Here is a 13722-nt window from a genome sequence, read left to right as displayed (position 1 = left end):
GGATCTTTCCATATGCCATCGATTAGAACAAAAAGGCAATCCATCATTAAGAGCTTGATTTTGGAAAGGCCAAACCCAGCAGAGCTGAAAGACACAAAATTGGAAAAAGGGTCCTTTATAATACAGATTTTTTTTTTCCAACCAGGCACCCAGGGGGAAATTTGCTAAATCTTCCCAAATTCTTTGGTTGTTTGGAAAGCCCATACATTAATGTGAAGTCGTAGAGCAAGTGTGAGAAGTTCCTCAAAATGCAGTCATTTTTATTATATGCTATGTATATTTATATAACACACATCAAACATTTCTGGAAATTATGTTGGTTGGTCTGGGCCAGGGCTCAGGAAACCACAGGCAAAAGTCCCACAGGCCACCCACTTTTGTAAATGAGGTTTCGCTGGTACACAGCCATGCTCACTTATGTCCCTGTCCTCTGTGGCTGCTTTCCTGGGACAAGGGCAGGTGGAGCTGTTGTGACAGAGACTATGCCCCCCACCCCCGCCACGTCTAAAATATTTACTATCTGACCCTTTACAGAAAAAATTTACCAACTGCTCTGGGCAAAAACCAGGATGCACGGGATACAGTTCTCCATCCTTCTGTGAGCACGTAGTCTACTAAGAAATCAGAAAGACCGATTATGTAGCAGAATATCCCCTTCCTCCCACCCCTCCCCGCTATCAAAGGTCCCGGATTAAAGAATAATTGAAGATGCAGAGTCTTGTGTTATACAAAATACCGGTGTCAATATAAGGCCATTCATTTTCATCAGGCAGGAAGTCCTAGGTGCATGGTAACAGCTTAAAAGTTACACAAGAAAGAAGGTAAGAGTCCACGGACGTAGTTCAGAGGAAGGGCCAGGCCAGGCTGGCCCTGAAAGCGAGCACGTCTGCAGCCTCGTAAAGACTGTTGCCCTGCAGGATTTGGGCCCTGGGTCCCCAGATCTTCCCACTTTTCAAGAGATGTCAGACCTCCAGATTTTTATGCAAAGGCCCCCACTTTAAAATACAGCAGCTAATCCAACAGTGCGCTTAGAAAGCACCAAATAGGCCAAATAAATGTGTCTGAGAATGAGCTTTGGCCCATGGACCACAGGCTTGTAGTTCTAGACTAGAACAAAGTGGTCCTGTCAGAAAGGCAGAATGAGCCAGTTGACAGTGGGCATTCTAAACAAAGAGACCGCAGGAGAGCAGAAAGACAGCAAGAGGAGCAGGGGTCCCAGGGCCAGGCCTCTTCTGCCAGACACCAGCACGTTTGTCCCTTCCCAGTTCACCTGCTGAGCTCCTCTTCCTTCTCAGCAACCACCAAAACACCGCCTCCTCCCTGAAGCCTTCCATGACCTCCACAGAAAAAGACACGTGTTTCCTTCGCCATCTTCCCACCTCCCTGTGCTTCCTGGGCAGTCGCCTCTCCGAGGGGCCCCTGAGGGCAGAGGTTACCTTCTCCGGGCTCCCTTCAGTTATATAACAAATGCTTGCTGAGAAAATTACCAACGAAAAGGGAGGCGGAGGCCAGGGAAGCCAGGATGTCAAGAGTACAGATCCCATGACTGAAATCCACGTATTGCTGTATGGCCTTGGGCAAGTTATTTAACTTCTCCAGGCTTCTGTTTCTTCATCCAAAAGGGGGATCAACTCTCTAATTCACAGATTTCTTGGGAGAATTAGACGCACTACTGAGCATGTGCCTGGCACGTTGCTGGGCTTCAAGAGTCACAATTGTAATAACAGTAATTGCTATCATTGTTATTGTTATTATTAACGTGATGAATTACGGTCCTGACAGTTGGCACCGGAAGGAAAAGTCTGTAGATAGGAAGGGAGAGTTAGGGCAGAAAATGCTAGGAAGCATTAGTTAATGCTTTGCATTTCTGCCAAGATAAATTAGCCCCATAGATTCATATTGTCATTTTCCTCAACTGTACTCATCACAATTTGCACCGAATTTCCTTAGCATGAGGGACATTACTAATTATTCCCTGGGTGGCTCAGTGGGTTAAAGCCTCTGCCTTTGGCTCGGGTCATGATCCCAGGGTCCTGCTCGCATCGGGCTCTCTGCTCGGCAGGGAGCCTGCTTCCCACTCTCTCTGCCTGCCTCTCTGGCCTACTTGTGATCTCTGTCTGTCAAATAAATAAATAAAATCTTTTAAAAAAAACAAAAACAAAAACAAAAAACCCTGTGGGTACTGAGCCCAGCACACTGAAACAGGACAGAGCTAGCACCATGGAGAAGATGAGGCGAGGGAACATAGCCTAGGCCTGGGTACTGTCACCAACAAGGAAACCTCCTCGTCACTCATGGGAATGACAAGGACCCTGTACAGCAGTGGCACTAGAAGGATCCTTGCCCTGAGCAGATTTACTCTCGATAAAGAACTGCTTCCTTCCTTAGGCTGGGTGAGGACTCCCGTGTTGAAAGCTGAATATAGGTCGGATCTCGTGGATTTAAATGAACCGTGTCTGAATGCGTGTTTCTGCAAACCCAAAGCAAAGGGAGACAGACGAAGTCTAAATAGTTGAAATGGAAAGATTCAAAGCCTTTCTCCCACTAGACCTTGTATGTGGATTGTGTGTTTTTTTTAAAGATTTTATTTATTTATTTATTTGATAGACAGAGATCACAAGTAGGCAGAGAGGCAGGCAGAGAGAGAGGAGGAAGCAGGCTCCCCGCTGAGCAGAGAGCCCGATGCGGGGCTCGATCCCAGGACCCTGGGATCATGACCTGAACCGAAGGCAGAGACTTTAACCCACTGAGCCACCCAGGTGCCCCTGTGGATTGTGTTTTAAGTGAGTGCTAAAATATTCCCGGAAGCTGCACTGACAAGAAAGAGAGGAACCATGAACAGAACGACAAACTGTCAAGCAACATCGGGGAAGAAAGATCGGTTCTAATTATGAGGTTGTCTGATCATGAGGGCAGTGTTGAGGTGTTTTTTTCACTGGTCTGTCAACAGGAATACAAACTTCGCTAACATTCACTGTCATTAACCCTCCAGGGAACAAATCAAGCAGCTAAGTGTGCAAATGAAAGCTGTGCGTGAGTTTCCAGATCTGAAAGGAAGGATAGGGAGAAGGAGGAATGAAGCAGACATTTTGCTTGAAGAACTTCGGCGAGAAATCGGTTTGCGCTCCCATGCCCGCAACGCAAGCATCACGGGTAAGAGAAGACGCGCCTGGACGGCCCCACGGATGGACACAGCTTGCTCGCTGCCATCCGTCGTGCGTGCCGTTAGCAAGTTGCCTGGTGCTCATTGCCACAGAGCCTGAGCACTTTAGGACCTGAAAACACACCATTGAAGGTATTATTTGGACACGAATATTTCAACTTTTTCAACAGGACAGAGCTTGGGTAGCATGTGTTGAAAATAATGAGTACAGCTAACCGTGTCTGCTAAGAAGCCAATACTGACCCCCCCGAGTTCCCTCCTCATGCCACAGTATGCACGGGGTCTCGTGTAACGGGCTTCGGACTGAGAGTTGGATGTTCCAAAACCAGCTTGTCCCTCCGAGCACGGCAATGAGGCCCAGAAAGCTCCCTGCCTTGGCTCTTCCCTCCGAGTCAAAGGAACAAGCAGTGACACTCAGAGAAAGGACATTCAAGCATTGCTGCCCGGTTGCCCCTTCAAAATGGTTCACGGCCTGAAAGATTTGGACCCCCAAATCGAGCATGGGGAGGAGGATCTTTCCTGGGCTTCCTGGGAAAGGCTCCAGGAAGTAGGTGACATCGGCCTTAGGCTTCACAAAATGAGGCTAAAATTTGCCAGATAAATAAAGGCCAAAATTCATCCCAAGCAGTAGGAAGGTGTGGTTGTCTCATGCCCGACTTCTAGCTGCGTAGGGAGTAAAGATCAGGATCCTGGGCCTCTGGTTCCTAAAATACGGAGTTACTGTTGAAAGTCCTGCGACACTGTTATTTGCAGTAAATCGTACCATATTATCTTCATGAATTTGTATTTCCCTAAAAACATGGAAAATACAGATCAGAGCTTAAGAACATAATTTCTAGGGGGCACCTGGGTGGCTCAGTGGGTTAAGCCACTGCCTTCGGCTCAGGTCATGATCTCAGGGTCCTGGGATCGAGTCCCGCATCGGGCTCTCTGCTCAGCGGCGAGCCTGCTTCCCTCTCTCTCTCTCTGCCTGCCTCTCTGCCTACTTGTGATCTCTGTCAAATAAATAAATAAAATCTTTAGAAAAAAAAAAAAGAACATAATTTCTAGAATCAAACCACCTGCCTCGCTGTCTGTGAGACCTCGGGCCAGTAACTTACGTCCCGAGAGCCTCGTCTCTCACTTGCAAGGTGGGAGTGATCCCACTAATGCTAGTACCTCAGCATTTTTGTGAAGATTCAAGAAGAAAACTGACAGGAAGTGCAGGCACAGAGAAAACACTCCGCAGTCGTGACCTGCTGTCATCAGTTTCAACACGACAGGTCAGCACGCTAGAGTCCCCCCGCAGCTTCTACCCAGAGCCTGTTTTTATAAAGGGAGTGTCACCTGGAGACAGGCTCACCTGCCGGTGCCTGTGGCCGCTCTCACTCTCCGGGGCTGAGAAGTTGTGATTGACAAGCTGTGGCTGGCAGGCCTAAAATGTTTATTCTCTGGCCCTTTCCAGAACAAATTTGTCGACTCCTGCCCCATCCAGTGAGGTGAACTCGGCTGGTTTGTCACGTTAGGGTTCGTACAGGTAGTCATCATTGACACTAATTAATACATACTTCGTCCATCTGTGGAATACTTTAGAGCGGATTCTCGGATTATTTCACTTAGTCCTCACAAATTACAGATAAGCAAGCAATCTGGAGATGAGCCAGTTTGCTCAAGGACTTAGGCAGACAGTAAAGGGCAAAACCAACACTCACGCTGTGAAAAGATTGTCTTGATAACTGGTATGTAATTTTGTTTGTTCTCACAAAACTTACCCTACCTCAATTTGCATTAATGTAGATTCCTCAGAGGACATCAAGAAGCATTATCAGACGTCATCATCTGCTGAAAAGAAAAGTAATGAAACCATTTCTATCATAAAAAACTCTGAAAAAACCAGGAATGACTTACTTACCATCTTTGATACACTAACCTCAAAACAGAACTCATCATTGGAAAAATTAAAGCAGATTACAGTACTAGATATCCAAAGACTGAAAGAAAAGGTAAATGTTCACGATGGTGTGGTAAAAGCGTTTGTGGTTTCTGCTTGGCATACAAATCACTTCAATTGTATTTCCTGCCTTGCATTTTATCTTTTTATTTAGACTTTATAAGTGTGTAGATATAACCTAAATTTAGATATGCTGTATTATATAAGATGGTTATTTGTGTTTTATTATTTTATTTTCTAAATCAAAGCTTGAGAAAATTCAGAGTAAGACTGTGGCTTGATTTTATTATCTTATCTTTATTTATATTATTTGCTCTTTCCACAATGGTACAGATTATAGACATTCGCTCCTCTTGCTTCCTTATAAATAAAAGGTAATTTTTATTAAAAAAAATAATAACATGCAAGAAATGCTAGATATTTGACTGTTTTCTCCAAAAACTCTGAGCGTAAAAATCCATTGATTGACCCAACGCTGACAACAAAGAATTCAGGTATTTGGTTCTGGAGACACATCTCACAAGGTTGCGTCCGCGTGCTAAGCATGAACCACTGTCGAAGAAACACATACCCCCAGAGCAGTGCGTGGCTTCAGTGAACCTGGATGGCATTAGCCAAACCCTGCCCACATGTCGCTTTTCAACATGAATCCCTTCTCCCTTGAGGTGTGTGGAGCCCCAGGGGACATGCCATGCGTGCTCTCATCTTGTGATGGCCCCAGCTGTCGTGGCTCCCCGCCCCTCTCGAGCGATGCCCTCCAGCAAGCTCAGGAAGCAGAGTCTGCAATTCGTAATTGGAGCGGCCAGGTTCAGGGTTGGAAGAACCAGGTAAATATGGCTTCTCTTGTTTTATTTGTAAAGCTGTACCAATAAGAAGAAAAAAGCAAACTGAAATGTCTAAAACGACCATTTAGCTTCTAGGTGAAAGGGCAGATTCTAGATATTAGGTGTTCTTTTTTTTTTTCTTTTTTTTTTTAAGACTTTTATTTATTTATCTGCCAGAGAGAGACACAGTGAGATAGGGAATACAAGCAGGGGGAGTGGGAGAGGGAGAAGCAGATTCCCCCCAGGACCGTGGGATCACCACCTGAGCCGAAGGCAGATGCTTAATGACTGGGCCACTCAGGCGTCCAATATTAGGTGTTCTTATGATACAGATGTGTGTATAAGTGTACATTTAAAAGTACATGTGAATATTGACATTTTCTATTATATATGTATCACATATATGTGTGTACATATGCGTGCATGTGTGTGTGTGTATGTGTTTGTGTGTATGCAGAGAGAGCGAGAAGAGAAAGTACTCAAAGTCTATGCTTGTAGGACATAGACTCACATGGATGTTTCTTTTCTAGCAAACGCTACATAAAAAAATTGGAGACTCTTAGCCTTAAAGGTTTGAAAACTTTAGATTTCTCAAGGTAAAGACTAATTTGTACAAATTCAAGGGCTAAATAGACAAATTCCAATGTTAAAATTGAATTTGATTTAGAAAATATTGTAATAGGAATATACCCTTAGACCTTGTACTCCTTCCGATATTGTTAGACATGAAACAGTAGTTTTAATATTTAAGTACCTGATGATTGAGTCTCTAATAACTTGAACTGTTTTCATTTATTTTTCTGATCGTATTGATAAATGAGAACAATTTTTAATTGCCTAGTTTCCCTTGGGGTTTTTTTGTGTGTGTGTGAATACATTACACATTCACCTAGAAATGATGAATACGATTTTAGGTATTCTGTGACTAACTGGATTCATCTTGTACAAGATGATGATGTGTGCCCTAGATGGCTCCATTTTTGACACTACATATAGAGTCTTTGATGAAGAAGAAAAATCTCTTAAAAAGCTAGATTTCTTGGGGCACCTGTGTGGCTCAGTGGGTTAAAGCCTCTGCCTTCAGCTCGGGTCATGATCCCAGCGTCCTGGGATCAAGCCCCACGTCCGGCTCCCTGCTCGGTGGGGAAGCCTGCTTCCCCCTCTCTCTCTGCCTGCCTCTCTGCCTACTTGTGATCTCTTGTCTGTCAAATAAATAAATAAAATCTTCAAAAAAAAAAAAAGCTAAATTTCTTTACCAATAATATGAGCACTGGGTGTTATAAAAGACTGATGAATCATAGGCCTATATCTTGGAAACAAGTAATACATTATGTGTTAATTAATTGAGTTTAAATAAAAAATTATTTCAATGAAATTATATCTACACACCCAAAAATATGTAAGTTAAATATTATAGCAGTCAGCATTCCTGTTTGTAAGCAACAGAAACGGACTCCTGAAAAAACAGTTTCAGAATCAACAGGAGGATAGAAGGCCAAGCTTGGGAATGGGCTGAGAACCACCGTTAAGATATGGTGTGCATCTCATGCTCGTGCGTGCACACACGTGTGCACACACAAGCTTGCCTGCACATGCATGTGCACACAGAGCTGCACTTTCCTCCTTGAGCCCCACCTGCCTGAGCCTGCTGGTCCCAAGCCCTTGCTCCACAAGTTCCCGAATCCAGGTCCTGGCGCACGCCTCTGATTAGCCCAGCTGGTGGATATCCTGCACATCTTGAATGTTGCAAATTTTTATTTACATAGTCATAATTCTGCATTGCTACCTAGTTTTCACTTAGATGTTACTCTCCCTTCTTCCCACTAACATTCTTTGAGCGCCTACAATGTGCGATATGCGACACATTTATCTAGATGTTGGGAACCCAGCAGTGCACGTAACAAAGACAAATCCTGGTCTGGCATCCTGGTGGTTAAAACAATCCTGACTTGTTTAATGTAATTTTAAATGATTACACCTTACTGCCCCTTCTCAAAACAAAACAAAACAGAAAAACCAAAAAAAAACCCAAAAAAACAAACAAAACAGAAAACCCAGAAACCTCACACCATTTAAAGAAGCCCTGTGTTAAGCTTTTACTTTTAAAAGATAGCCCCTGATGTATGTTCTAGTAGGATCTGGCTTCATCAGGACCTTACTGAAGAACTGGGAAGGGCGGGAGCAGGGGGTTTTTCATGTTGATAAAATGGTGTGTTATTTCCCTCTTGATTAGATGGGGCCAGAAGAGTGCCAGGAAAGATTGTGAGAGAATTCTCAGGAGTCAGTGGTGTCAGAAGATGGATAGCAGAGAGATGTTTTAAGAGTGAAGTAATTTAGCCATCTCTTTGTCTCTGAATACAGCATCGACTGATCGACACAGATTTCATCTTTATAATTTTGTGTTTTCCTGTCCAGAGTATTTATTTGTGAAATTTTCATTTTACATTCATGTGTTCTTACCGCTAACCATTTTTTTTAATTGAGAGAGATAATAATTAACATAGAACATTGTATTAGTTTTAGGCATACATGATTTGGTAGATGTATATATTGCAAAATGATTGGCACAGGAAGTTTGGTTAACATCCATCCCCTCACTTAGATTTTTTTCTCATGATGGGAAATTTGAAGATCTCTCTCAGCAACTGCTCACCACTCTAAGGTTTTCAAAGTTCTAGAAAAATTAAGGGACAACTCTCAAAAAAATGAAGATACATACTTTTCATCATGTAAATATTTTTTTTGTTTCACCATTTCCAATGAGTGCAATTTAATCCTTTTCCGAAAAATCCGTATGGCTCAAATTAGGCTGGCTCCTTTTGTGCGGAGATTCTTTTTTTCCTAATTGTTGATCCTAATTAGCCCTACTTCTGTCACAATTAATTTATTCCATACAGCTCAACTTGTTGCTGATATTGCCCTATTGCTTTCTGGTTGTGTTCTTTTTTTTCCTCTTTCTCTAATTTGTTGGAATGTCAAGAAAAGCTCAGGAGTTTTCTCAAATCACATAATTAAGACTTTGCATTTCCAGAGGGCAAGCCTTTTAGACCTGTCATTCCTCCACCCAGGGTACAGGACGTTTGGAATTTATCTTTGTAGCCTGCTCCGAGTTCAAACTCGTTTATTAAAAGGAGGAATGCTTTCTTTTTAGCTTCCAGAGAAAGTACATTTTTTAATTTGAGTAATGTCAGGAAGAGTAATTATTTTAACTTACGTAAAAGAAAATGCTCTTAACTTATGAAACATTAGGACCACTGTAAACAGTCCCAAGTAATTTGCTGACATTATAGAATGCTAAAGTCTCATTAAAACAGAACTTGTGTTTTACATTTGTACCAGGAAAAGTCATTAGCACTAGGTCAACACAGTTTTCAAATAATCTTGGTCACTAATAGTGTTTGAAGAGATAAATTCACAATATTTTTTTACAGATTTTATTTTTTAAGTCATCTCTACACCCAACATGGGGCTCAAATTCACAGCCCCAAGATCAGGAGTCACTTGCTCTACCAACTGAGCCAGCCAGATGCCACAAGATATATTCACACTAAGCAAACATGATAATGAAAACAAGCAACATCACCTTATAGAGAAATCCCTTAAAATGAACCTTTTATTTAATCTCTATGCTCCTATTTTGTTCTTAGTGAGTTTCCTTCGATCCAACTAGGTAATTAAACATCACACAATGTGCCTAATTGTTGTGTTTTCCTCGTTGTTATTTTTTTCTTATCCCAGCTCAGAAATGTAAGTAAACTGGCAGAAATCTCCAAAAACAGTGCCTTACAGCTAAGTGAGAAACTGAGAAATATGAAAAATCAAAGTGAATCCGAAGAAGAGAAAATGAATCTCTTAATCAAAAAACTGAAAACATTTTTGTCAGGTAATTAGAAAAATATATTGGGACCAGTTTTATTTATTTTTCTTTGTTTTTTTTTTGTTTTTTAATATATACTCAAACATCATAACTGAGTTCAAATTACATTAAGTGGAAATGAAATGCCTAAATCAGAAACATGATGTACCCCTTGATTTTAAATTTCTTAATGAAAATAAATCCCAAATATTAATTCTATCAAAAAATATATGGCTATCTGTACAATATCAATTCAGTAAAAAGTCCTAGAATTTAGTTAAAATTTCAAACAAATGAAGTGGGTGCTTAAAATTATGTGGGGTTTTTTTTTTTAAAGAAAAAAAGTCTAACATGATGATTCTATCAGATTTCTTAATGTTCTGATTCCACGATTTTCTCTGCTGACAGACTGTGCGAGATCAAAGCATACCAGATTTCAGTTAGTATACCAAATACTATAGTGAGGTGGTATCTAAAATACCAGTTTTTAACTATTATAGACTATTTTCCAAGTTTCCTATTGGTTCTCTGTGATTGACTGAAAGGAATAATTTGATCCATTTATTATTATAATTATGTTATTATCCCTCATTGTGCCTTACTGTAGAAGTTCACTTTTATTTTATTTTTTAAGAAGTTTATTTTAAATTACAGAGAATTTGTAGTTGAAGATAAAAATCAAATAGTACAGCTGGAAATTGACCTGAAACTTCCCTCTCTGCAAATAATCCAGTTTGGGTATGACCATATATGGAGTAAATCTTAGGAGGCTTTCTTCTCCATCACCGTCTTCCAGACTCAATAACTTAACGCTCCTCACATGAATCTGCTGACAACTGGGATGTCTGTTACCATTGTTGCAGCCACTTTGTGAATCTGTTTAATAGTTGCAAGAGACTCCTATGGCCAGTCGCTTTTTCTGTCTCCATGTTTCTAGATACTATATGAACTCAGCCCAAGTTCTGATTTTCGAAATAAGAACAAAATGAGGCAGCGCGAGTCATCAGTAAAAATGATCAAAATAATCAGTAAAAATGAATGGGATGAGATTGGTCTACTGGACGTTTTGTTTGTTCAAAAGCAAATTTTCAGTGCGTTAGCTGGGTGGATTGGTATTGATTAGACACAGATCTAGGAACTGGTTGATTTAAGGAACACATTAGCTATTTCTGCAGATATAGGTCCGTTCAGGCACCAAAACCAAACCAAAACCAAATTGCCAGACCGGTCATGCGAAATGGCACCATATGCTTCTGGGCCCCAACTGATGGCTCAGAAGGCAAGTTCTACTGCTTTCCACCTCATGCCGTGAGTCATGGAGACTATTCCCTTACTGGTCTCATTGCTCATTGCTGCTGAATATATCTCTAATTTTTTAAAAAATGTTTATTTTAATTGCCCCAATGAATTAAAAAAAAAAAAACCAACAACTGTTTCCAGATTATTACAACAAAAATTAAACTAGGCAAAGGGAAAAATCCTATTCTGTAAAAGAAACATCTCTGATCTGGGTTCCAAGACCCTTGGTCCCCAGGAAGCAGTACCCTCCTCTCACCAATTTCTCTTCCTCTATCCATGAAGCCCAAATCAAAGCATCATTAAATTGTATGGTGGCTGCACTCCTCCGCCCGTCTTAACCATCTTTGTATTTTCCTTGTGGTCTGAAATTCCCCATGAACAAAGTTACCTGTCACTTCTCCTGAAAGTCCCATATAAAAATTTTGAATTTACGATCTCATAACAAATGCCAATAAATGTTTGATGACGAATGTGAGGCTAAATTAAAGTCACTTTTTATTACAACTTTTTTTTAAGATTTTATTAATTTATTTGACAGAGAGAGATCACAAGTAGACAGAGAGGCAGGCAGAGAGAGAGGAGGAAGCAGGCTCCCCGCAGAGCAGAGAGCCCGATGCGGGACTCGATCCCAGGACCCTGAGATCATGACCTGAGCCGAAGGCAGCGGCTTAACCCACTGAGCCACCCAGGCACCCTATTACAACTTTTTTAATAAAAGGAAATACTCTTTCGAGAGCCAACTTCCAAATACAGTACATGCTGTTTCATTCATGATTGTGATTTACTCACAAAAAAAAATCTCATTACTTTTTTTTCCCCCCAAAACATGACAGGAAGTAAAATAGTCCTTTTATTTTAAATAAAAAGCTAGAACAAAATGATTACCAAAAGGATATAGACTCACGTCGTGTCTGTCAAATGCTGAAAGGTGTCTGTGCTGCCTGCTGCCTCCCGAAGAAAGTCCGAGTTCCTTGGCCTCCTATGTCGAGGCTCCTGGGCTCTGCTCCCAGCCTTTCGGGATGTGCAGCCCTGCACCGAGACTCCACTCTGCCGCCAACAGTGATCTGAGGACGGCTTCTTGCTGCAGCCAACTTTGGCGTCTGAGTTTCGCTCAGCTTGAAATGCCTATACCCCCTGCCTTCTCCCCACTTCCATGGGTACAAACTTTGCTATCCTCCAGGCTCAATTTATGTGCCTTTTTGAGGTTCTTCTTGAAATATTTTCTCCTCCCTCTGGATCCCGTATCATTTTGTCTTCTGTTTATCATCTCTGTTCTTATGTTATTAATATTCATATGGAATGGCTTCTGTTCCCCCACTGGATGGTCAGCCCCTTGAGGACTCCAACTTCCGGCAAGGGATTCAGCATTATGCCTCAGTAAGGAGCCAGAGTGACGCAAAGTGTTAGCATCCCGGACCCTAACAGTCCATCTGCTGCTCCTGTTCTCAGGGAAGGCTGATTCTGTTTTCCTGAAGAGCAGGGCAGGGGTGTATTTAACAGTTTCCAGATAACCCATTACTCATCTGGGACTTGACTCTCTGTTGTCGAGTTCCCTTCTCGAAATAGGACTTTCAGTGATAGCGTCAGGTAGGGTTGTCCCGAGCAACAACTGTGAGCATTTCTGATGTCACAGAAGATTAGAATCAAGTTTGTTGGGTCCAGACCTGGTGCTTCCCCCATGTCTCATCATTCGTATTCAGATCTTGGTGACAGGCATCTAACCATTGTATGTGCTTTTGGACGGGGACTTAACTGGTTCGCAGGAGGATGTTTCACAGAACATACACAATATCACAAGCCTGTAGGTTTTCACCATTTGTGCAGTGTGTATTCAACACTACATGAATGGTGTTTCTTTCAGAGAGAAGGGAAAACTGGGGACGAAGAAGAAGCTACAGGATGTAGCGAGTCTAATCCCAGTGTCCCAGGGACACATATCAGGTGCATGTACATTTGACTTTGAGTTCATTGTGGTTGTATTTACAAGATACAGTTTAATAAGGAGACTCGATGACCTAAAACCACCTTCTTATTTAAGAGGAAAACGTGCCTCCAGAGGATATAGAGAAGGTTGCGAATCGAGTACTTGACGTCCATCTACCCGTGACATCGCAGAATCTAACCCATGAACTTGACAAAGTGCGGAAGCTGATGCAGCTCTGTGAGGACTACGGGGCAGATGAAGACAGGCTACATAAAGCAGCCAAGGAAGCCCGGAAGGTTATGGTGAAGGCGGAAGATGCTGAGTGAGTACAGTATTCATGTTCTCATCTTGCTCGCCCAGGACAGCTGCTAAAAGGCCAACGGTGTGAGGAGCTACTTAACGTTCAAATGAAATTACTGTCCAGTAGGTTAGTGCCCAGGGTGAGGGCTAAGCTGTTTGCAGGAGCCTCGGGAAGCTGGGGAATTGGGAGGCAGTGGGCAGGAACGCTTGTTTCCCACTTGCTACAGACTTGGAATACCTTTGCAGTGACCTATTAGTCTTTATACCAATCAGTGCCATAAACTAGCAGTCTGCCAATATCTTAACAGGTGGTGGGAATATGGGTGTCTTTTCCCTTTCTTGCTGACCTGTGTCTGCTACTTTCTACATTTACCATAATAGACAGTACTTGGAAGATCTAAATTTTTTTTAAAAAGACTACACTAA

The 13722-nt window shown here is 42.0% G+C and overlaps 1 protein-coding gene across 1 annotated transcript in view; it reads left to right on the top strand.

Annotated features, from left to right (window-relative positions):
• Positions 1-13722, top strand: part of LAMB4 (laminin subunit beta 4) — a 90996-nt gene that overhangs the window by 65029 nt on the left and 12245 nt on the right. Inside the window, exons 25-29 of the mRNA XM_046020878.1 lie at positions 2993-3153; positions 4940-5145; positions 5759-5920; positions 9656-9800; positions 13111-13318. Of these exons, the coding sequence (XP_045876834.1) occupies positions 2993-3153; positions 4940-5145; positions 5759-5920; positions 9656-9800; positions 13111-13318 (882 nt within the window). The remainder of the gene's footprint in view (positions 1-2992; positions 3154-4939; positions 5146-5758; positions 5921-9655; positions 9801-13110; positions 13319-13722) is intronic.

Source organism: Meles meles, chromosome 10, assembly GCF_922984935.1.
Source record: "Meles meles chromosome 10, mMelMel3.1 paternal haplotype, whole genome shotgun sequence".
Taxonomy (NCBI): domain Eukaryota; kingdom Metazoa; phylum Chordata; class Mammalia; order Carnivora; family Mustelidae; genus Meles; species Meles meles.
Note: the sequence above shows the minus strand (reverse complement) of the source record. Positions and strands in the feature narration are given on the sequence as shown.